The sequence below is a fragment of the Acyrthosiphon pisum genome, chromosome A1 (assembly GCF_005508785.2).
Source record: "Acyrthosiphon pisum isolate AL4f chromosome A1, pea_aphid_22Mar2018_4r6ur, whole genome shotgun sequence".
In the NCBI taxonomy this organism is placed as follows: Eukaryota; Metazoa; Arthropoda; class Insecta; order Hemiptera; family Aphididae; genus Acyrthosiphon; species Acyrthosiphon pisum.
This window is the reverse complement of record NC_042494.1, coordinates 116,442,625-116,469,741: the sequence shown is the minus strand read 5'-3', so window position 1 is coordinate 116,469,741 and position 27,117 is coordinate 116,442,625. Positions and strand designations below refer to the sequence as shown.

The window sequence follows — 27,117 nt, the reverse complement described above, 5'->3', positions numbered from 1 at the left end:
CCAAAAATTAGAACTAGATTATAAGGATAAAATAGGGTGATTATGCTTAAAATATCATCATGTTTATATATAATAAACCCTAGGTAATACATTTAATAACCATCTTCACCATTTCAACCTCTTATAACTACACTTATAACTATTTTAGGGTATGGCCATCCTCGTTCTACACCTTCATAAGGCTTGATCTCCTACCTCTCATGCATGCACTTTGACATACGGTTATGTAAATCTTTTTAATCTACCCATCTATTCTTCGGCCTTCCATTTCTTTTCATTCATTCTAGGTACATCCATTTTCACAACATGTCGTAATCATATTATTATTTATATACAAAATAAAATTAAAAACTGTAATATTCCAAACATTTCAATGATTTTATGCAGTAGTTTTCACGAGTCATTAATATTATCAAATAAGTAATGAAAATCAGTTTAATGGAAATAGTATGACTTAGGTCAGAATACTGCAGCCACAACTGATTTAAAGCACATAATATTACAACAAAGCATTCTTCTCCAATGCAACGTAAATAAAAATAAAAATAAATTTTTGTAACAACTTTTGCAATATATTTATTAGAATTTTAGTCACATAGAGCAATTACAAGTTAAAATTCGTATTCTACATATCAATATGAATGGCGCCGTACATTCGAATATTTAATACTTCAGTCAACGTCTTTTGTTTCTCGTTTTTGAAGTTTTAAATATATATAATATATATAATATGAATATATACAGTAAATAAAACAAAAACAGAATATTAAAAATGAATCAAACATTCTAAAACAATTTAATATCGTATTTTTCTAAGCATAAAGTAACAAATTTGTAAAATAACAACGGTCGTTTATTACAATAAAAACAATATGACGAAATGCGTGCCAACTATCATATTTACTAGATATAATATTTAGCCTGTACTGCGTTAAAATAGATTTCTACATATCATACACATAAAAATTGATACACTGTAACATAATATATTAATATTATATATAGATATCTATTTCGCCACAATACAAAACAAAAAAAGAAAGAAAAACGATTAGGTCTAAAAGGTAACAATAAACGAGTAGGTACTGAATTTTATATTATTTTGGTCCCACTAAAGTATCATAACAACAAATATATCAAATAATAATAATAATAATAATAATAATAATAATAATAATAATAATAATAATAATAATAATTATTATAAATACAATAGACATATTTTATAAACTATAGATTCATTTACGTGCTACATGGTCTTATATTAAGCAGGTTTCTGTATAGGTAAGACAAAATAATGGTTAATTGTAGGCATTCTATTTAATATAATAAAAATAGTATAATGATAATTAATATTATTATACAACTGGGCAGATTGGAAAGTGGGAAGTAAAAATTAAAGAAAAACACGTTATGATGTATCTAATGTGTATTTTTATACATCTATATAGGTAAGAGATACGGTATAAATTATAGTAATAATAATTTTGATATAATCAAGAAAAAAAATGTTCTGTTATGTGACTACGTGGCTGAACCACTTGACATTCAAAAGACATAAAGGTATTACACGTAGAAAATACATTTAATACGTTTTTGTGATATTATTGCTTGATCACTATTCAGTATTCAAATATGATTTCTACATTTCCAATTTTACAAATCACAAAAAAAAAAAATAAGCTTTACAAGATAATATTATATTATAATATATTGTTGTTATAAACGATTCGTATAAGGTACATTCTATATGTTATTACAATATTTTTATGTTTACCGAATAATCATAATATTATATTGTATTTTTATATACACAAAAATGAACTAAATCTAATATTTTCATGTCGTTAAAATATATCTAAATTCGAATTTATCTAAAACTTAATTCCAATTATTGAGCATTAGGTATATTATACGGTATAGACGGTAAATGTCTGTATAGCTATGTTTTAAATAACAATATATACGTTCAAATAACTTTATTACCTAATTCTAAATTATACTATTATCATTATGTAAGATAAGATCATCCTACTCAACTAAATAAATGTTTTATAATATAATAATATATATATATATATAATAATATTTAATCGATATACAATTAACATATAATTTGTATAAAAAAAAACAAGATAAAATCTATATTTAGAATATGTATTATTAATTAATAATTAATTTTATTGCTAGAAAAACAATTGAGCAACAGTGGACAGCTACATATAGAAGGGATGTTTATACAAATTAGACAATGACACAGAGTAGTAAGCACTATAAAGTTTTGAATTGTATGCTTCATACCACCATGAACCACAATTCATTATTTTCGAAATTAAAGAATACAGAGAAACAATTTTTTCAACATTTGCATGTATAATTCCTTTTTTTCGGTTTTCTATTAAGTCCATCGTTGCAATTGTTATAAAATATAGATATTTTTATACTTATATATGTACCTGTATAATATATATGAACAATAATAATAATTTTTAAAACGTATTGCTTCGTATGCATGTTTAAAATAAGATAAATTAAAAAATATATGTACGATATATTATATTATGAAAATGCATGATTAGGTATGTTTGAAGTTTTAAAAGTGGATTGTCAGACACAAATATATAATTTACTTTCCTATGAAACTAATTATTAGATACACACGGTCGATATAAAAGCACCTAATAGTACGTCCTATTAATTCGATTGTCAAAAATAAATTAAAATATTTTAATTAAATCTAAAAATTTTATGTTCAGTATAGTAATTACCTATGAAGTAATTGGCAAAATTTATCTTAATCTTAATTTAGAATACTAATCGAATGTAATGAATTAATAAAAATTAACGATATACATTATTATAAATGTAATACCTGTATACACAATGTGGTTAACTAAACACGCTCACTATAATATAGTACATATAATATAATATAATAATAGTGATGGGGTAATAGAAATGCCATTATCTAATCACAAAAGTATTGAGCATGTTTAGTGAATCACTCGCAGTATACATGGGTATAATTATATACAATTTAAATATTTGAAGCAATATATTAAGGCACTGAATATTATTTCAAAAATGTAAAATGTTAGAATATCAGGGTTTGGGTAGATATACACAATAAAATCGTGATCATGATTGTCAAGTAGATTTTAAATTTTTCACAAGTGTATCATAAAATATTGTTATGAATTATACACAAACTATGTTACACTATTGAATCAATAATTATAGTATGCACCATGCAAGAACATTTTCTTCCATACATAAAAAAGATGTGTTGGTATGATAGCAAAAATAACATGAAGGGTAAATTATATAAAGTCACCTACCTATCATGTTTTTATCGTATAAAGATGTATCATAAGTCAGGACCCTGTACAACAATAAAAACTAAAGAGAAAAATAACTGCGATATACAAGAGTCCACCTGTATCGAGTACTTAAACACGAATAGCAGCAGTTTTAAATATAATTATTTATATATATATAAGCTACCTTGAATTTTTGACATGAATAATAAAAATGTGATATTATGATATGCGCGATAAGAAATGTTAAAATCGTTATAGCAATATGATGGCCACAGTATATAAGCAAATAAAGGCGTTTTTTCAGTAAGTTAGTGGCAGTGCAAAATAAAAATACAATATTTGTATATAAATATAGAGAGAAGGCCTACCCTTAATAAATTTGATACAACGTAGTATTCAACAATGATAAACATATTATTATGTATAACAATAACGAATCAAAAAAATTAAAATTATTTTTATACATTTAAAAATCTAACTGGTATAAAATAAATAAGAAGTTCAAGTATTTGGGTGAAACAAATAAATAGGTATATGAAAAGCAAACTTCAGTCCTCGACAGCTTCTTCATTTTCAAGCACATGTTTGAACCAAAATGGCTGGAATGCGTGTCCGTTACCAACGTAGAACTTGCTCATGAATTCCACCCTAATAATTATAATATACAAATAATGACTTATCATAATATTTATAGGATAATAAATATTTTTCATAACTTTATAAGTTAGATTAGGAAATAATGAAGATGCAAAGAAAACAAGGATCACAACAATAGTTTAGAACAAGAAGAACATAATATAGGTAATATATAAGCAATGATAAGATATATATTAGCAATTATGTATCTGTATGGACTGTATACAGTATAAACCTATACCTAACTGTAGTAGGTATGGTAATGGTATTCGAATCTTTGAGATGATGAGAAATGGGAATGATGGTAATCATGATAATTTATAACAATAATAATGACAGAAAAGTTTTTAATCAAAATGGTCAAAAAGTTGGTTTATAAATTAAAAATACGTACCAATGCAATCGGAGCGTATGTAGGAATGCCGATAAGCCTTCCATCATGACTAATATCGCCAGCGTGAACAAAGACCACACGCCGAACATTATATATAATTTGATAGCACCCCAATGCGTCTCGCTGGTCAGTCCCAATCTCAAAACCATATTCCATAATACTTCGGATAGTTCTGTGGTTAAAATTGGATTTAAATTATGGGTACATTAATAGAATATCTGTACTAGGTATTAGGTAAGTACCGTAATGATTATTATAATGATAATATTCATGGTAAGCGGTATACATACAATACACTGCGGTGGCCCATTTAGCCTGTTAAACTTATCTTCTCAGTCAATTTTCATGATTTAAAATGATCTAATTTTACAACTTCTTTTTTTTTTATCATGATTATTTTTTATCCATACATTTTATTATGCAAGTAATTAGTAAAGTACAGAACATATGGGAAGAATGTTTGGAAAAATATCTTGCATAATAAAACGGGTTGATATTTTAAAATTAAGAAAATTTATAAAAAAAGCACTATGCTGACTTTTTAGTACTGTTATTACCACTTTAAATTGTACAAAAATATTTTTTAAAAATCAACTCAGAAAACTACTGTTAAATGGATCACCATAAATCTATATAACTCTGTCTCTTAGACCAGAGCTTCTCAACCTTTTTTGTTATAGGGCCCCCTAAATTAAATATAAAACTGTCAAGGCCCCCCCTCAATCAGAATCATTAATTATTTTTTCTTAATGATATACTAAATTTACATACACTATTTCACACAAATAAATTATTAAAATGTAAAGAAAATAAATTTTTTTTAATGTATTTTTGAAACATGCAATCTTATAGTTGTATAAAATTTAAAACATATATAAACAAAAAAAGAATTGATAATAACTATAAAGCAATACAAAAATATTCAGTAATAATGTTGATTAGTAACCTAATAACTCTAATGTAAGATAAACTTTACCGATGTAATAAATAATGATTAATCATATGGTCGGTTATAATATAATGTATACGTTATAATGTTATATTTATATGATAACTAAATAATCGAAAATATTTTAAATTAAATAAATATTTCAAAGCCCCCCAGTCATAGGTTGAGAAGCACTGTTTTAGACCACCATCAGATCACTTGTCATTACCACCGACAAAATCTCGACATATCATAAACTTCCCCTTTTTTTCCCCACAACAGTTTACAGATAATTATGAACCAATAAACGTGAACTCACGTGCGTGCGCTAGAGATAATGCCCAGAGCCTAAGATACGAAGCTGTATGGGAAACTGTGCTCAACACATACTCGATGGTTTCAATGGACTGATGAATGAATATTTCTGAAGCCGGTTCTTCCTCTTCGTGACCAGCAACATTGTTAAGCATGCCACTCAATTCAGTTTCTTTTAGTTCGATGCTCCCGTTCAACTCTCCGCAGCTATCCGACTACATATTATTAAAATAAATCCATAACATATATTATTATTATTTTCACATACTGCAGCCTGTTATAACATTTTAAAATATTGTATTAGTTATTTTGACAGAAATTGATAAATACAAAATAACAATGTTGCCTTGAACAAATGGTAGCAGTCTTGCGATCAAATAATGAGGAATTACAACTTAAAATTCCTGAAATGATCACTGGGAGCTCTAAAGAAATTTCAAGCCTTCCTAAAAAATAACCAAAGTGACGGAAAAAGTATTGAGAACTTCTATAAAAATGCATAATCATTTCTAATAACAGTAGGTATGTGGTGTTAAAGGTTTAAAAAAATGAAGAGTTATCTATAACTTGAAAAATCTGAGGGGCATGAGCAACAAATGCTAACATTTTGGCTAATGGTGAAATTAAGATACTAACGGGCAACGAACACCAGTTTCAACAAACTATAAAAGTAGGTGTTAGAAACGAAAAAAGTGAGTGTTACACATACATAAGTATTGGGTAATTGGGTTCATGATGTTAGTATGTTACCTATTTTTAATGCATGTTATAATATTTACTGTTTTAACCCAAGTTTATTTTTAGTATTTAGTACTAGAATACTGAATAGGATTTTTTTGTATACTGTCCACCAGTACGATGGTTTATTAATGTGAAAATAATGATATATTATTTAGTTTGATAATATAGACATTTTCAACCATCTATTCTTAGTAGTAGTGTAGTAGATTTTTTTTAATGTAGTAATTTATTATTTTATTTGAAATTAAATTAATTTATGTCTGGTATAAATGAAGAAGAAATGTGTAGGTTAGTCAGATCCAGCTCCAAGTTAACAGTAAAAAACAAATGTCTAACATATGTAGCTATTATAAAAAAATATGGACTTGTGGCATTTAACTGTGGCGTTGTACCAGTAAATCTAATAACGATGTAATACAACGCTGTCAAAACATCGCACTTCTGATCATCACAGCAGCCTACCGGTTAAAAAGGAACAATGAAATCCATTGTGATAATATGATGGTATCTACAATAGTAGACAAAACCCAAAAGTTCTCTCGCAAACACAAGACGAGGCTAGATCACCATGTCAGTTCATTAATCATCCAATTATTAGACAACAAGCGCGGATCTAGAACTAAAATTAAGGAGGTGGTAATTTTTTTTGAAAGGACAAATAGATAATACACAATTTAAAAATAATGAAAGTAAATTATTAATTAAAATTAATCCTTAATTAATTATTGTTAAGAGGACCAAACTTGCAAGTGTTGTCTACTTGCCACCGTCTTACAAATGAAAACATAGCAAAAACCGTTTTGCACGGGGTAGGACCGAGAAGGATACAGTTCTAACTAAGAAACGACATTTTCACCACATAAAAAGGAGAACGTTGGCAGTGAAATATCATTCTTATTTTTTCGATATCGGAAACACCAAAAAAAGTTATTTCAATTTGAAAAACACAAAAATAATTTATTTTGAAACATTAGGAATTTTTTTCGTAAAAGTGATATCAAAAAAATGAAAACTATATTTCCCAAATAATGTTCTGAACTATATTGTATATAAAATATTAATTTGGTTTCTTAACTATCACTACAGCCTGAGTGATTCTATCCTGCGCAAAACAGTTTTTGTGATGTACATTTGTAAGACGAAGACAACACATGCGGGTGTAGCGGTCCTCTTAATTTTTAAAATTAAATGATAAAATTTAATCTCCTTTGATTTGTTTTTCCAAATCTTGATATAATATCATTAAAAATTAGTCGACGACTGACGTACGTGCCCAGATGTCCACAGCAAAATTAAAAGAAATATAATAGAATACATGTAATCAAATATTAATTAACATTGTGAATGATATTTTTAACATGTTATTATATGTTCTATAAAACCCAAATTAGCGAATAGCGATTAGCTGATTACCGGGGACCATGTCACCGCGCAAAATACACAATAAAGACTTATATTAATATAAATTTTTTATTTATATTATTATTAATATATTATACATTTATATGGGTTGATAATAATCTTATCTGTCTGTAGTTATGAGCAAAAAATTTATAAACGCAATTTATGCATATTATATTAACTTTTAAATAAACACGAAGACCTAATCATGTTTATTGATGAGGAATTATACTCCTCCCCTCCTGGATCCATGGTGTTAGACAACGTCAACGACATCAGATGTCTTAAGTGTCTGAACCATACGACTTAGTTTAAGAAAAATTTAGATTAAGGTAGGAGCCAATTCATTGGAAGTGTGATCTTATAAACGTGTTGAGTAATATGTATTATTAATCATCAATATCTAGTATGTAAAATATATATATAATTATTGTTAAACATATTTATAAAGACCTTAGAGTCGTTTAAATAATAAAGCCACAGGGCACTTAAAAAAAAAAAAAATTATAACACATTAACACAAATTACAAACCGTATGTTTCTTGTGGCGTCTTTCGTACAGAATTATGTACAATGGTTTGCCGAACAACATTACTGGGATACATAGCATAGCGATCATAACAAAGATCTTTTGTAAGCGATCCTAAAATATAAAATAGTGTCAAGTATGAACAAAATATGAATAACATTCTTTAAGATTGAAATTATTTACTTGTCCTTCAAACATATACTCGTCACATCCGTCAAATGGTTTCGTGTGTTTGAAAAGCATCATATTAATAAACATAATGAGTACGGATGGAGCACATCTAGGGCTAGTCTTTAAGGCTATAATAATTAACACTTTAAAAATCAACATTTATGTTAACAATGATATTTAAATACACGTACGATTTTTAGGACCATACCAGATCCACTTCATGAACATTAAAGACACCATATACAAAAACAACAATACCAAAAATAACATTTGAGGTATGAATTGTAAAATTATGTTGATTTTTTTGTTGAAATGTCTGAAAAATAAATGGTTATGGATAAAGTACTTATAATATTGAACTATTAGAAATAGTTTGTAATATACATACACATGATTGACAACACTGAGTACAACGCCAAACATCATATGAACGACTCCAAAAATGATTGATAATTTCATTTTGTACGAGTTAAGAAATATTATTTTATTAACAGCGATCTGAAGAACACAATATTATTGTAAATTGTTATTGATATAATTGATATGATATTGTAAAGTATAGTTTTAAGATTAAATTACCTGCCAAACTGGATCAAGTCCGAGTGGATAAGGTTTCTGCGAATAATCTTCGGTAGCAGGATCTAATGTGATACTTTTGTTTCCAATGATATAATTTGGACTTTCGTTGATTGACCAACTGGAGCCAAACAAATTTATGGACTTTGAAAATACATCATTATATATAATTCCAGTGTATATCGAAAAAAATCCCATGAGCAAGATTATGTAGCGACCGCCAAAAAATATGTTCCAAATCTAATAAATACAAAGAATAAATAGTTCTAAATTGTATGATTAATACAATAAATTAAACCATATCAAACAATAAAACTAATAACAAGTGCATGTGTATACGTTAAATTACTTTTACTATGATTAATATTATAATATTTATTTTTGAACATCATATTATTTTAAACACTATTTAAGGTAAAAAAAAACCGCCCCTACTAAAAGAGTAATTTAAATAAGTAGGTACCTAGGTAATAACCACTAAAACTAGGTTAGGTTAGGTTAAAAACCGCGGAAAAAACATGTTTTGGTCGGCCGAGTGGTTCAATCTTATTCTGAAAGTATTAATTATTATTTTCTTCTAGTATATTTATCCTGTTTCTGAATTGACATTTGTTAGTTATTATATTAATTTATCAAAATATATCATACCTTTGATAGTTATTGGCAGAAATTTGAATTTTAACACTTGTTGAATTTTTATTATTATTTTGTGTACTTTTGGTAAGTAGCCATTCCTTGATAGTGATGGGTAATCAATGGTAGTCATATCTAATGTTTTCTTTATTGTGGTACTTTATAGTTATCTACCTTCAGAGGCTTAAATATAATTTTTTTTTTGTACTGCACACTTTATATTAAACTTGGAGTAAGGTTAGGTTACCACCAACATATGGCCTATCTAACTAACAATATCGACACTTACAAATTTCTTGTATGTATTCTAATTGAATAATTCAAGTTGATTTTATTTTTCATACGACAAAACGCAATTTTAGAACATTTAGAGACATTGAGCTTTTGTATTTATTCACAATACACCAGTCAAGAAGTCTATTTAGGTCTTCATGAAGAGTAGAACAATCATTTACACAGGCTATATTATGATACAGTTTCAGGTTATCAGCAGAGTTTAAATTGACAAGATTTGAAACATGAACAGATATCGAATAAGAATATTAATAACAAACAACCAAGGGGATAAATGCCCACCTTGTGGGACACCAGAAGTAACATTGCATTTAGATGATATTATGTAACCATTAACTTTAACTTGTTGATGACTTTTTGAGCTATTATTATCAAAAATGTTGGATTTTTTAGTTATTTTCACTCATTTACTCAAAAATGTTTTGCTTGGTCAAAATACTTGACAATTTAATACAAGGTTCCTCACAAGTTGTTGTTAATGGAAATTCAAAATAAAAAAGTTATCCACAATAATGTTTTACGAGCATTTGAAGTATTAAAATTAAAACATCAAAATTTGCAAACTATTTTCAGTTAGAAATTTGTAGAAATGTTTTTGTTTATATCTAAGATTTGTAAATTTAACACAAGTTTTTCTGTCTTTAACAAAAAAAAAAGTTTACTGGGAAGTCAAACAAATTATTTTATGAGAGTTTGAAGTTTAGTAGTGCATAAAGTGTGAAATAGTGCACACAAAAATAGCCATTGAGCTATAATATGTCAAATGACATATATCAAACACATTAAAAGTTTATTTTGTTATAAAAAACGATTAAGTACTAATGAATTTAAAGCGAAAGATTATTTATTTTACTAAGACCAAAACAAAAAGGGTTGTGAATTTGATAAAAAAAGGTTTTATCTATAATTCAAAAATTAAAATTTGTAAAGCTTATTATACATAGCCTAACATATTAGTATTGTATATAGAAAATGATGGGTATTAATAATTTTTGTAATTTAGAATATTATTTACTAGGTACTCATAGGCGATAACTATATTTTTATTAGTGAAAAATACTTTTATATGAATTTAATAATTTAATTATAAAACTAGTAATGTGTATCCGTAATTTACTAATAAAAAATATTATTTAATACTAATATATGTTATATTATCTTATAGGTACAGTATGTTACAATAAAAATAATAAAGAAAATATTGGTATTGGTATGAAAATAATTCAAATTTTAGAAAATAACAAATTTGAAGTTAAAATACAAGATTTTATTGTCAACAATCTACACAAATAATAATATTAGTAGGTATATTTACCATTATTATAGTATTATTTATAACCATACAATATCTTATTGCAGTGAAAATAATAACTTTCACATTTTACTTGAAACTTAAATAAGAAGCCCAAGTAGGTAGATCTTTGTATTTATATTTTATATACATGCTACAATGGTGCAACAAACAGCATAAATAATACTAAATATTTTTATATTTACTTCATTAGAAGACTTCGTTTTAGACAATTGTTGTTCATATATGACCATATATGCGCTAAATACTGTTAAAATTATTCCATGGCCAGCATCACCAAACATTACACCGAAAAGAAACGGAAATGTGATTATAGTATATAAGGCTAAATAAAAAATAATATATTAATAACATATACACATAAATTAACCAGTTTTAATTCACCAGGATTAACTTCTCGATAACCAGAGACGCTGTATGAATCCACCAAATTTTGGAAGCCCTGCGTGAACCTATTAGTTCGATTGAACGTTGGAGGATTTTCATTAGTGTCGATTATGTTTAAAAATGAAGGTATTGAGCTGCCTACAGCTTTCTAGATAACAAACATTGCAACCAATATACATCAAGTTGATAAGTACACTTATAATAAATTAATGATCTTACACTGCCTTCAGCCAATGTATGTCTGATAAATGCCAAGTCTTTTATTGGTATCCAACATTCACCAATCAAACATTTTTTGGTAACGTCCATGTTGAATAAATTAAGTGTATGGTAGATAGCTTTCATTTTGCGAACCATAACACCCCAATTATGCAAATCTTTTGTTACAGTTGTCAACACACGTTGCCTATGGTCTCTTGTTTGATTAAGCACCTGAAAGAAAATAATTGATAAATTAACTTAGGCAAGTCAATAAGCAGTATTTAAGGGGTTATATGATATTTAATAATACCATATTCAAATCTTCTAGTCTTGTTTTAACGCCCTTTAACATCTCTTGTCTTTCAGAATGTGCACTGGGGCAATTATAAAATGATGCATGGAACCCAGAGCAAACTTTTTTCACCCGTGACTTGAGCTGCTCTCCTTGGAAGAACGCAACAAACACAGTTTTGAAAATCTCGTTTCCCTAAATTAATTATATGATATAAATATTTATTTATAATGTGCTATTTGGCGTCAAAAATACATAGTGTACATTGATTTAGGGATCATCTTATTTCTTGGCTGGATTGCGTTGGATTGAATTAGGAAATTTTTGACAAATACATATTTATAGGAACAATTTAAATTTTTAACGCCGTACCATCCATATTTTTTTTAAAAATAACAACGCTTATAATTGGATAGTATTTATAGATCTATACTTTTCATTTTTTAACAAAACTTTTAATTGATTGAATAAGGGTCATTTAAAATGTAATCAATTATATATATACATATGTATTTTGATTTATTGTAATGTTGAAATCCAAATGGCATACATTTAAAAAAATCTTTGTTTTTTCTTTGTAAAATTTACTAAAATGTATTTTACTCATAATTACTAATTAGTATAAAATACTTTATTAAGATATTACAATGAAAACAGTTATTAAAAAAAAATATATACATTACTCAACCAATCACTCAAAGTTAATACAATTAATTCAAGTGCACGTCATAAATATTCCCATTGGTTTCTGCATTTAATTCTTCTCGGTTAAATTATTACATGTAACCACAATTTATTTATTGAATCCAGATGTTTAGCTAAAGTATGTGCATAGACTACTGTTTATATTTGTTTTCTTAAAAAATTTAGTGGAGTAATAACATCTAGAGACTAACCAGCAGGGAGCAGGTTAGACAAGTCAACAAGTCCATAAAAAATTGATGGTTAAATTGAAATGGCTTAAAACAAAATCTTACCCAATTATTGTATTAAATATAGGTGTGACTTAAAAAAAAAATAAAAGTTGTAATGTGGATGCATGTACTAGGAGGGTTATGTATTAAGATACTGTTATTAAACTACATTTTATTCATGCTAACTTGTAATTCCTATATATCAGGAGTGGCTATACAGTCGATCTTAGACAATTTCAAAGTAGAACTTAGTTAGACCTTATTATTTTAGTAGATATAGTTACAAACATATTTTGGATTAACCAGTTTGTGTGAAATGGCATTTTCTCACAAGACAATTATAAAAGCTGAATATTAAGCTACACTTTCCGATGATAATTTAGAGTAATTTCTTCAATTAGAAGTAATAGCAACTATTCCCCAGATTATAATCAACTGATCATTGATAAACTTCTATGCCAACAGTGCTATTATAATGTTAATTTATTTTGAAATTATTTGAAAATTTAATGTGAAATACTCATTTTTAGATTAATTTTATATTTAATCTAAGTATGTTTATTATTAATATTAGTGATGAAAACTTAAAAATATATAAATTCAGGGCCAGCGGCAATGGGGGTATGGTGGCATAATGTTTTTAATACATAATATATCAAATTTTAATTATCAAGAGAAATTATACAGATATAATTATAATCTATTTTATACAGAAAAACCAGGAATTTTTATAGATAGGTAGTTCACATAGTTTGTTTTAAGAAATTACGGGTCGGCATAAATTATATTTCAGTCAGCAAATACTTGATCTCACCCCCGTCTAAAATTGTATGACGCCGGTCCTATAGGTATATAAACGGTAGATTTAAAAAAAAACGAATGATGGCTAACCCTGTTATGGAAAATGTAAAATTGTATAAGATTGAATAAAGTATTAAGCTATTTACAAATACCTACATTTTTCTTAAATAATTATTTTTATAGGTACAGTGAAATTGTTATAATAATCATAATATTGTATATAAAGTACAATCTCGGTTATCCGGCCATTCGATAATCGATATGTCCAGTAATCCGGCTATTTTTACCTATACGTACCTACCAATATGTATTTATATATAAAATTACTATCGTTAACAATAAAACGTTAACAAAAACATACTACTTTAACTTTAGTTGAAAACTAGAAATTTTAAATAAAATAGAAAATGGTGACAAGTTGGTAAACCTGGTAAACGAATTTGGAGTAGGTCGTGCTACAATATATGATATAAGAAAAAATAGCGAAAAGATAAGGTCTTTTTTCAAAAATAACAAAAGTTTGAAAAGTATACGCAAAACATTAAAAACTGTTGAGTTTTCTGAAGTTGAAGATGCCTTGTATTTATGGTTTTTGCAAGAACGTAATTTATTATTTATAATTTATATTAATTAAATATAACCATGTAAGTATTAGTATTTATATTTTATAATAATTACAATAAATAAATAATAAATAATAATATATATATATATAAATATATATATAATTATAATAACAATAATTAATTTTTTATATGTATTAGTAAAAATGTAAAATTCAATAAGTAAAAATGCGTTTTTATATGAACCCCCGTTAATCCGTTGTTTTTGTTAATCCGGCAGTAGCATGGTCTGATATGTGTCGGATTACCGAGATTGTACTGTACAATAGTTACAATACATATGATATTATAAATTATACAATAACTATACCTTTTGAGGTACAAAGTAAAATAATTCATATTTTAAAAATAGTATTGATTAACTAACATATTAGTTGATTTAATATTAAGAGGACATATTAATGTATTGTCTTTGTTTTATTAACGCATAACATAGGAAATAGAATAGTACGTTCTGAATAATTTATTTAACTCTGTTATGTCTAATTTTAGAGTGAATTGACCTATTAGCAAATTTAGAAATAAGAATATTATTTAGTTAATGACAGGTTTTTTTTATGGATTTTAATTTTAAAGTGAGTTATGAGCATTTCAAAATGTAAAAACTAATTATTCAGAACGTACAATTTGGTATGGTGTCTTCTTAATAGAAACAGTTATTAAATTGAACTTGTGATTAATCGGAGTGTTTTATGATATAAGATGATTTACACATTTATTAACTGAAAATGTTCAGATTAGATCAAATCCTTACAGTAGATGGGTCTTCAAGCGAGTCTTCAAGTTCTGCCCTCCGTAAAAACACATTTCCTCGGCTGATACGCCATAACATACGCTCAAAACCAGGTACTCGTTCTCGGGGCACGACTCCGGCAACAAACCTAATGTAAAAATAATAAGAACAATAAACATACCTATTTAAATAATTTCAGAATAGATGTTTATTGTTTAATATTTCAGTCCATAAAAGATTTCTTCCTTAAAAAAAAAGTTAGTCATTTTTGAGAAATGTAGGTATATTAATTTTTATTATTATATTTTATTATGTATGTCTGTCAGTGATGTCTATGTGTGTGTCTATATTACCATAGAAACCAATTATATATTATTTTGAAATTTCTGATGGAATGTTTTGTATATAAATGGTTGCCATGGTGATATATAAAACATATTATTCATATAGAGTTGGCAATTTTAATGGGCAACAAAGTGCAAGGGGTCAGATATTTTTATATACATTGATAGATTAGACCTCTGGGCAGAAGATAGGCTAATTTTGAAAAGGGAGAGGACCAACCTCGGGAGATGCTCAAACCGGGATTTTGAGATTTCCGATCGAAATTTTTGTTTATAAATGATTGTTATAGGTTTTGAAGCTATTATAATAATAATTATTGGTTGCCATTGGTTTAAAATTATTGTTATGGTAACCATTATATTATAAAATAAAACATATTATTCATATAGAGTTGACATTTTTAATAGGCAGCAAAGTGTATGGGATCAGCTAGTAACATATATAAGAAAATTAGCTTATGTATAAATGAGATGTAGTATTTTATGTTTTGGAATACAAAAAAATACATATCTATTTGGACTCAATTTAATTTTAAATTAATAAAATGAACAAGAAGTACAACCTAATATAATCATTTATAATTGGTAATAAAATTCTACTGTATATTGGACTCTTTTGAATGTAAAATTTGCTATTAAGAAATTTGGTATGTTAGTAAGACATATGCAACATAATATGCAAGACACAAGAATGACATCATCTTAACTTAAAATGTATAATATAATTTACTTAATACTTATTATTTTAAAATTGTCTTTATTTCAATAAATATTATTATACTTGCTGATTCCGTGCACTTCGTTTCCCGGCAACCAATAATTATTATTATAATAGCTTCAAAACCTACGGCAACCATTTATAAACAAAAATTTCCATATGAAATATCAAAATCCCTGTTTATGCACCTCCCGGGGTTGGTCCTCTCCCTTATTAATTTAGTCTATCCTCTGCTCAGAGGTATAATCTATCTATGTGTATAAAAATATCTGATCCCGTTCACTTCGTTGCCCATCAAAATTGCCAACTCTATATGAATAATATGTTTTACATATCACCATGGCAACCATTCATATACAAAACATTTCTATCGGAAATTTCAAAATGAAATATAATTTTGGTTGCCATGGTAATACGGAGATACACACCAACGAAAATCTCAAAATAATATATAAATGGTTGCCATGGTAACATGGACACACACACTGACACACATACATTCATTTTTATATATATAGATTACCAAATATACCAATAATTAAAGCGGTATAATTATAAATATTGTATTACTATTAAAATAGTAAATAATTTCTAAGTGTAATGATAATTTTACTCTATTATATCGTCAAGTTTTACTGATATTTATGTTATTTATTCGTCATTCATCATATTTACTTATTGTGTTGTTAAATAAAATAATAGTTTTAACCCTACTTTAATCTCAGCTTGATTATTCAATTTTTAACTTATTAAATCAATTTATATGTATAATTTAAATGCATTTATAAATTTATCACAAGATATTATTCCTTAACATATTGTTTCAAAAAGAACAAATCAACATTTTTAAATTAGCTATGTGAGACCCAGTTCCTACCTAACATGTGCCACATGAAGCTCACAAAAAGGTGATAATATTATTATAATACCGACCTACAAAATGTCCTATTTCCTTCTATCAACATTTAAAGTTAGGGCATTTAAAGCCAGCACAACATTTGGATCTATGTTATACACCACTGGTCCAATCCGAGGAACAGATATAGGAAAAGATATTGAATTCCCAGTCAAATAATATAACAAAAGAAAAAATCTGATAAAATTTGTAAGGAGCATAATAATGGAACATTTTAGGTACGTATGGCAAGCCAACTATTGAAGAATAAAGACAGAGGGAAAGACCGCACAGGAAATGTATTGATACTTTGATAGTGTCAATAATCAAATTATAGAAATAATGCAAACGTGGGAGTTAAATGGATCATTTATTTTGTATATGAACTATGACTGAGAAATATGGCAAAACTTAATTTTAGACATAGTATAAGGTAGTACTTCTCAACTTATTTTTTCTAGAACAATAACCTAATTTAAATCTATAAAAATGGCAACACACGTCTTAATTAATGGATTTTTAAAAAAGTAACAATTTAAACCTATATGTAAATTGAAAATGAGACCATATTCACAATAGTTTTTCTTATCTGTAGTTTTTACCATAACGTCATAATGCTATAGTAATATCATATATATATATTTTAAGTTTTGAACAGGCATAATATAAATAAACAATTTTTTGGCGACACACATCACGGTAATATTCGAGACATTGGTTAAAAACCATGAAATATTCAATTTGGACATGATGCTTTTGATAAAATAATGACAATGATGAATAATAGCTCAACCTTCAAAGCTTATTGACATTTTATTTGTAAAAATGTATAAAGCATTTGATTGTTAAACATTAAACTTACTTTTATCCCATAAGTAATTAGACATTGGTAAAATTGTGTTTTTGATTATGAAAAAAAAAATTTAATTTACTACATACCCAAGACGGCCCCGAGTGACTTGAGACTGACTATTTAGAGCTTCGTCGCTGATTAGAGCCTTTGTCAGAGAATCCGTGCCTGATGCACTAGCACCGTCTTGCTGTTGAAAAGAGAAACTCTAAAGGACAAATAAGAAAAGAAAATCTATGTCTACTTCAAACACTAATGTATCAAATCTATATGCTAATAAACATTTAATTAAAACTAAATAAAGCAGTTTAAATGCCTTCTATTTCACTGAAATAAAATAAGGAAAACAATTATTATATAATATGACAATAGATTATATGTACGAACTAAAAAACAATGAATTAAACTGTGTTCAATTCAAATTTGGTACACAAAATATTTTTGATGTTTAATAGCAAAATATAAGCATTTTTTAATTGTTTAAACTATATGTTTTCTAACAGCTTTAAAATATATCAAGACCTAATAACATGCAATAAAGCTAAACCCAAAATTACTTACGTCTAAGAAATCCATATCAAGCTCAATGGATGAACAAGAAAAAAAACAATATTTCTAGTTAGAGACATTTGAGAAAAAGTGTTTACCTTATTTGGTATGATTTAACCATTATTGTATGGCAGGAGTTCAATTTTATAACAATTTTTATTATTTAAAAATAAAGCTATCAAATATAATTTATATTTATTTTTTATTTAGAATATAATAATTTATACTTTTTCAAAAACAATAAAATTATATTAAATATTTTGGTAATTTATGAAAATTCACTTTTACTCTTATATAGTGTTTTAAGTTGTAACCATAAATGTGTAATACGTTTGAATATTATAAGGATTTCAATTATATAGGTAAGAATTTTAAGCTTTATGTCATATGTTGTTTTAAAAGTAGCTACCTGTAGAATAAAACTTAATGAAATTGTTTTATTTATTCACTTTAAATATTTATAAATTATTATATTATGTTCTCGTTGTTTTAGGTATAGTTAATTGTTTATTTTTATAAATAGAAGTTCAGTAGTAATTTGATATAATGCATTTAATGTATATATAGACTTGTATAGTATAGTTCATTATTATTGGCTAAATAAGTGTTATAAATTGATTGTTAGTTAGATTTATGGTAATGTTTGTGTACCAAATTTGACTAAATAACATACATAGTAAATACACAATGACATTTTTTTTTTTACAAATCAATCTTGAATCAATATAATTGTATATGCATATCTATACTCTATAGAATGAATATAGTTATAATAAATGTATAATATATACTAGTATTCAAATATTTAATCATATTAGATATTAAGTAAACATTTAGATTAATGAAATTACACTATATAATTAATTATGTAGTAGGTGTTTAACAGTCACAATACTAATGTACGTAACATTGTAACTTACTAAGTGTAACCATATTTAATAAATAATAATAATTAATTGGTACCTAACTATTTAGTTTATAAAAGTGTAAGTTTAGTCTGATTATAAAAGTAATTGCTTTAGACCTAACAATATAGTGCATTAATATGAAATTAAAAATTAAACTTTAATGTGAAAATTTACATTATATAATATTTATTATTAAAAATGAGTGTCTTTTTTATTTTAAGTGATACTTTTTAGGTATATAAAGAAAAACGTTAGATGAACATTTATATTAAATGTATCTTATTATACTATTGTTGGAATCAAAATAAATAATTATAAGATCAACAATAATAAAAAGTAAAAAAATAATTACTCCAACGACTTAATATTTATGACTGCTAGGTTGAATTAATTGGCTTTTAGTTTCTATAAGCCAATTTATAATATACATAAATAAATACATTCATTTTTTTTAAAATATAATTTTGTTAAATTTAAAATTATTATAGTTACCTCTTCAAAAAATGCATGTGTTTTTTCAAGAACATGCCTAAGTTCTGTGAGCTCGAGGTAGTTAGACTTTAGATTAACGGCGTTATGGCTAAGCTCTAATATTTCGCTCTCTGTGCGTTCTAATTGTGACTAAAATAAAAAAAATGTATTTGTGTTATATAAATGTAAGTAAGTACAACAAATAAAAATATGTTCACCTCTAGGTTAATAATTTCCCTCGGATTAGGAGCGAATGGGAAAACGCTGCTTTCGGGTACAGGAACATGCACGTGGTCTTTGTGCACTTCAGCTTGAATATAGCGCAATTTACGTTCTAGTTCATCACAGCGTCGTACTTCACTGACAAATTTTCGCTGGAAGACGTTCATTTCGCTATTTAACTGTAGAATAAAATTATAAATCATTTATTACTGATATTATAATTTAATAAGAATTATTTATACAATAAAAGGACCTATAATAGTATTATATAGGTAGGTGTTTTTAGTTTAATATTAAGTACAAAGTTCAAACATATTTTCACTTACAATAAAGATAAGTAACAAAAACAGATTTTAAAGGAATATCTGAAATCTATACATATATAAAAATGGAGCGTGAAAAATTGTCGTTATCTCATCAATCGAAAACGGCTGGTCCGATTTAGCTCAAATTTTTTTTAAGATGTTCGTAATTGCCAGGAGAAAGGTTTTACGAAAATTTTTTTTGGGAAAAACCACCGGAAAAGTAGGAAATCTGGATGTAAAAAATACAACAGTGGCGCAACAGTCTATTATAATATATTGGTTGCTATTGGTTAATCAGGCATTTTTGTTGATTTGCATTATTATTTTTTGTCAGTATAATATATATATATACTTATACTGATATATATTCATATATGAATGTTTGTGTATAGATTAGACTTCTGGAAAGAAGACAAGCTTATTTAAAAATAATTAAATTTGGTTTTTTTTTATTCATCGGATTTTAGTACGGTTAGGTTAGGTTAGGATTTTGTATTAATTTATTATATTAGTCCACCATAGGTTGGGTTAGGTGGAATATGACAAACTCGGTATAACTTTAATACTTTATAGTTAGGTACATCATACAGTTATGTACAAACAGAACGGGGTCCGCGATCTTCCGCAGGTAGATTGCCTACATGATAATATAGTGCTGCGAATCAGAATTTTAATCCAGGCAACGGAAAAGTTAAGATAAATTTTGAACACCATACACCGAATATTAAATAACAAATTGAACAAAGTTTGAGTCATATAGAGTTGGTACACTTAAAGGGCAACAAAGTGCACGGGATCAGCTAGTTTAAATTAATTATTGTTTACATCATATAGTTTATAGCTACACTGTGTGCATTGCTTATATAGGATAATTAGCAGGGTATAAATTTAAAAAGAAAATATTATTTTTACATTTTCAAGTATTAAAATTATAAAATTTTGATGTTTAATGTTATTGTATGCCCAAACATTATAAATAAATTATAAATCTTAAATTATATTTTATTTTATATTCTATTGTCATTTTATAATAATTAATAATACTGATGTAAAAACTATAACATTTTTAGAACTCATGGGTCAGGCTTTGTTATTTTTAATTATCCTCGAGTCAACTGGTTAATTAATGCAAGCTTAGATTTAGATGTTAAGTTAACAACTTCAATTAGCTATAAATTAATATATACAGTAATATTTATTACCTAGACCAGACTTAAATATTAATTCATATAAATATATGTCTGATACAGTGATACAATGATCATAAAAAACAAAAATAAAATGTGTTAATAAACTCAAATTTAAAAATTATACTACTCCTAATACATTTGAAATGTTCCATATCACTATCAAGTGTTAAATGTTATTTAAACTTACCAATAAGTGTTGTAATTTTGAAGTCTTAAAAATGTAATAACTAATAAAATATATAGTATAAAACAAGCCAAAATACAATTTAAAAAAAGGTGGGAAAGTGAGTGTCGCTCTGCTGTACAGTCAGTTACAAGTGAGTCACTGTAATGGATGGTGTTAAATTTTAATTCAACGATATAATATCATTGTAAACAAAAATGATTTTGAGTGAAGATGATCTGTCAGTCTGTGATATATTACCCAAGTATATTTGATAATATTATTGTGGATAATGTAATTTATTTATCTATTTACGTGGAACCTTGTTTTAAATTTTCAATCCTTAGCTATAAAAGTTGAACATTTTATACATTTTTAACTACAAAATCATTTATAAATGGTGTCAACATTTGGACTTTAAATGCTTATACAAAAATTTGTTCCTATATGTATTATAATATTTTTTAACTGATATTGTGAAAATGTAACAGGAGCCTTGTAATAGATTTTCAAGCTTTTTCACCCAAAAAATAGAATGTTATAGACATTTATAGAAAAAAAACTAAAAAAAATGAAAATTGAAAATGTCTGTAATGGCCTAACCAGCTCAAACAAGTTAAAATATTTTGAACATTTTATCAAATATAGGAATTGATAAAATAAACATGTGTTATTAATTTCAAGTATCTATATATAGTTATTCATTTTTAAATTACATCAAAATAATAAAATCGGTTCATGAGAAAACGAGTGAATATCCAATGTTGTAATAATTTGACCTTCAAACGCTCATAAAAATTTAATTTGACTTTCCGGTAGACATTTGTAATGAACATAGACATACTTATGAAGAATTTTGTATTAAATTTTAAAAGAAATTTTTTATTTTTATAATTTCTATAATTTTCGTGATTTTTACATATTTTGTCATCTATATATGCTATTAAGAAAAAAAACTGTGCCAATGTATTTTTAATATTTTTCAACTGCCATTGTAACAATAAATAAGGAGCCTTGCATTAAGTTTTCAAGCTTTTTGACCCAACGAATAAAATTGTATAGACATTTATAGAAAAAAAAAACCAAAATAATTGGAAATAGAAAATGTCCTTAAACTAAACAGCTTAAAACAAGTCAAAATATTGTTAAAAACGTATGGTGTATTGGTGTATAGACAATTCTAAAATAGATATTTAGTGAAAATGTCTTGTATCCATATCGTAATTTTTATATAGAGTTTTACCAACATTTTGCGCAAAAATTCCCGTTTTTGCTTAATTTTTTTTGTTTTTCCCGGCACTTTTAAAAACTTCTAGGAATTTTAAGCTTTGATCTTCCAATACACCAACTAGATTCACTTTCCCGTTGGACAAAATACTGAAGTTGAAAATCAAATCATTATTTCGACTACTTATCGTGAGGTGTGAACACACAAACAAAAAAAATCATATACATATTGCATACAAGTCTGCGATGAAGTACCACATTTTATGTCTTTGCTGTCCTTGCTATCATATGTAAAACATACCTAGGTAATCTACCTACTGAAGAGTCTAAACATAGGGACGTTCCGATACTACCGACACTAGTAAAGTATCGATACTTTGGTTGGTCTTTGGTCCTCTCCCTTTTTAAATTAGCCTATCTTCTGCTCAGAGGTATAATTTATCTACCTATATAGATAAAAATATCTGATCCCGTTCAATTCGTTGCCCATTAAAATTGCCAACTCTATATGAATAATATGTTTTACATATCACCATTGCAACCATTTATATACAAAACATTCCATCGGAAATTTCAAAATAATAATATATAATTGGTTGCCATGGTAGTACGGAGACACACACCTACGGAAATCTCAAAATAATATATAAATGGTTGCCGTGGTAATATGTAACGTAACGCTTTATGTAACGCAACGTTTTTCGATTGTATGTGCCAAAACAAAGACATAAAATGTCAAAAAAAACACACATAATTGTAAAATCAATACATTCATCGCTCCACTGGGAATCTAAAATGTACGAGACCTGAGAAATGCCTCATAATTATAATTCATAACTAATATTTTATAGATTTTATCTCTTAAAATTTTTAATTTCCAACCATAAAACTATAATAGTTTGTATCTGTTTATAAATAATACAAAATATTTATAAGCTATTCATTAGCTCCAACACTCTTCAACATTTATACATCCGATATTCTACACTTTGAAAACACCACTCTTGCCACCTTCGCTGATGATACAGCCATTATTTCAATAAATGTCGATCTAACCAGAGCCTCCGAAGCACTCCAAACACACCCTAATGAACTTCAAAACTGGTTCAACCCGTGGAGAATAAAAATTAATCCTAACAAATCAACACATACAACTTTCTCTCTACGACCAGGCCTCTGCCACCCCATGACTCTTAATGATGACATGATTTCCCCTAAAGAAGCAACTCGTTATCTTGGAATCCACCTTGACAAAAAACTTACTTAGGTCACTCATATAAAAACTAAGAGAAAATCTCTTAACCTCAAACTCCATAAACTTAGACACCTCCTCAAATCAAATCTTCCACTCAACACCAAACTTTTAATTTACAAACAAATTATTCGACCATCAATGACCTACGGTATTCAGCTTTGGGGTACGGCCAAAATATCAAATATAAAAATGTTTCAATCATTTCAGTCAATTTGCCTTCGCCTCATTACAAAAGCCCCCTAGTACGTCAGTAATCTATCCCTCCACTCTGACCTCAAAATCCCAACTATTCACACTGCACTTGCCGCCCACTACCATAAATCATTCCAAAAAAACACTTTCAATCACTCAAATACTCTAATTTCAAACCTCTCCGCTCTTACTCTTCCTAATAACCCACCTCGCCGTCTCAAACGAAATTGGCCCAGAGACCTCCTTAACATTAAAAAAATAAAAAAAAACCTGCTTAAAATTTTTAAATACGGTAATTGGGGGGGGGGTCCAATAATCTTTCATGCCATCCCGTCTTGTAAACTGTACCCCCTATTACTTATTGTATTGTATATTACAAATTGTACATATTCATGTTTTTCAAAAAAAAAAAAAAAAGAAAAAAAAAGCTATTAATTACTAAGTTGTTCTCTTATTTTTCTCTCTTATTATTAAAATTTTATCCAACATTTAACTTAACAATGCATCTTATGTCTGATAAAATTAGCGAACTTAAATATAGTTCATGCTTATAAGGTATAATAAAACGAATAATAATAATATTAATACCTAATAATGTCAGGTTAGACCTTAGATCATACTAGGGTATGATTTTGTTGCCGATGTAGCGACGGGTCTCTGAATTAGGTGATCGATGTGCACAAGCGCGATGCAACTCCTCGCCTAATTATCCATAGGTACAATAGGTATCTGCGGATAAATATACGAGAAGTCACGTTGCGCATGCGCATATCGAGCACCTAATTCAGAGATGGCTCCATCCATAGTATATGATCTTAGGGTTACACGCAAAAAAAACGTCATTCTGATTTCTGAATTATTTGATATTATTTTTTTTGATTGTACCTACATGTACGCAGTGTCGGATCCAGGGCTTAATTTTTTTTTTTTGGGTGGAAGGCAAAAGTACAAGAAGTACAACAATTGGCTACAAAATTGGCTAAATACAGTGTAAAAAATGGGACAACTAATTATCACTAATAATCAAGTTATAATATTACCTTTTGTATTCCTTGTTGTCAATTTAAACTTTTGCTTAAAATATATATATATATATATTTGTTGTTTGTTTATGGCTATATGTTTTATTTCTTATGTCATATGTATTTTAATGTTACCGGATTGTAATTTTTTCAAGTCCATTCGTGTCCATTTTCAACTTAATATTCCGGGAGGGGGAGGCTTAAGCCCTTAATTAGTCCCTTCCGTGGCCGTCAACCCGCATCTTATAACGTCATGGACCGGTAATATTGGCATTTCTTTAGATATTTATAGACATTCAAAATGTTCGAATTTTTTTTAGATTTATAACAATTTTTTTACAAAATGTAAACAGGGTTCCTCAATCATTATAAGCTGCTTGTATAGCGATTGTGAACAATGGTCAATGATCGTGACATGTAAAAAGATAACTACTTCGACCACTAAAATCGAGCATTGTGTATAATAATTTAAATTGTAGGGCTCAATCTATTTATTCTGTTAATTTTTTAATAAATAATTAATGATGTTCGTTTCTTATTTACCCACATAAGAGTAAATAAAAATTTAACACATTTGCTTTGTGCAGAAACTAAAACTTATAAATTAAAAACACATTTTTAAATTTAGTATGTAAGTATACTATTGTACAATACTACAATAGTACATTACCTAAAATATTATAATGTATTATATAATTTATACAATGTGTTTCAAGGGGAAGTGACCGGCCGACGTCACATGAAAGTATACCCAAAATGATGATGAAGAAATACCCTTTAAAGCCGGGGTTTCCAACCTTTTGTGAAGACTGGGCTACATAATATGGGTAGAAGTTGTTGTAGGCCACATACTCTCTAATAAAAATATGGATTCAGATTGAATGATTAAATTATATTCTATTATACATTAATACAACAATACATTTTTTTTTATAATTTTAATTACTATAGCGAATAATAAGCAGAATTATCAACATGAAGCCAATAAAGATAAAACACTAACAAAGTTTATCTTTCTTTGATGTTTAATATTTTGTAGTTTTATATTTTTAAAATAATTTTTTTCTCGCAATATTAATATATTATATACAATTAATTATTGTGTTTTAAATTGAAGTGAGGGCTGCATTAAAAACTACCACGGGCCGCATGCGGCACGCGGACCGCGGGTTGGACACCCCTGCCTTGAAGAGTGGGTTTAACTTTTTTATTTTTTAAGTTATGGGTAGTTAAATTTTTTCTTTATCAAAACCAAACCTATCACACATTTTATTATGTATCTTCAAAACTATTCAACACTTTGACGTATTTTTTTTTTTATCTTAAAGCTATTTAAGTGTTCTATCTACCAACATACACAATTAAACCAGAAATGTGCAAATTATTTTTATTAATTTGAAAAAGTAATTATTTTTTATCAAAAATTAATATTTTTAAATGTAAATCTCGTATAACTCCAAAAAATTTAGTATTTACTATGGGTTTTTTGCAGACAAAATAGAATATGATTAACGAAAAAAAAATACAGGGTAATTAAAAAGTAGTTAAAAAACAAAAATAAATAACAAGAAAATAAATGTTATGTTTAATTAATTGATTAGATTT

At 27.0% G+C, this 27,117-nt stretch overlaps 1 protein-coding gene across 3 annotated transcripts in view; it reads right to left on the bottom strand.

The window, feature by feature from the left end:
- Positions 1-2,539: 2,539 nt before the first annotated feature.
- The window catches only part of LOC100161363 (V-type proton ATPase 116 kDa subunit a), a 77,588-nt gene continuing 53,010 nt past the window's right edge, over positions 2,540-27,117 (bottom strand). Inside the window, exons 3-19 of one of the 3 annotated variants that reach the window (XM_029488099.1) lie at positions 20,155-20,337; positions 19,958-20,086; positions 18,570-18,590; positions 18,098-18,198; positions 15,223-15,349; positions 12,149-12,325; positions 11,857-12,069; positions 11,635-11,785; positions 11,436-11,575; positions 9,015-9,251; positions 8,824-8,933; positions 8,627-8,751; positions 8,448-8,563; positions 8,268-8,378; positions 5,598-5,808; positions 4,351-4,522; positions 2,540-3,968 (exon numbers count right to left, since the gene is read on the bottom strand). In XM_029488099.1, the coding sequence (XP_029343959.1) occupies positions 3,869-3,968; positions 4,351-4,522; positions 5,598-5,808; positions 8,268-8,378; positions 8,448-8,563; positions 8,627-8,751; positions 8,824-8,933; positions 9,015-9,251; positions 11,436-11,575; positions 11,635-11,785; positions 11,857-12,069; positions 12,149-12,325; positions 15,223-15,349; positions 18,098-18,198; positions 18,570-18,590; positions 19,958-20,086; positions 20,155-20,337 (2,424 nt within the window). In that variant the 3' untranslated portion in view covers positions 2,540-3,868. Of the gene's footprint in view, positions 3,969-4,350; positions 4,523-5,597; positions 5,809-8,267; positions 8,379-8,447; positions 8,564-8,626; positions 8,752-8,823; positions 8,934-9,014; positions 9,252-11,435; positions 11,576-11,634; positions 11,786-11,856; positions 12,070-12,148; positions 12,326-15,222; positions 15,350-18,097; positions 18,217-18,569; positions 18,591-19,957; positions 20,087-20,154; positions 20,338-27,117 lie in introns of all 3 variants that reach the window. The other 2 variants (XM_029488101.1, XM_029488100.1) reach the window with 2 other exon arrangements.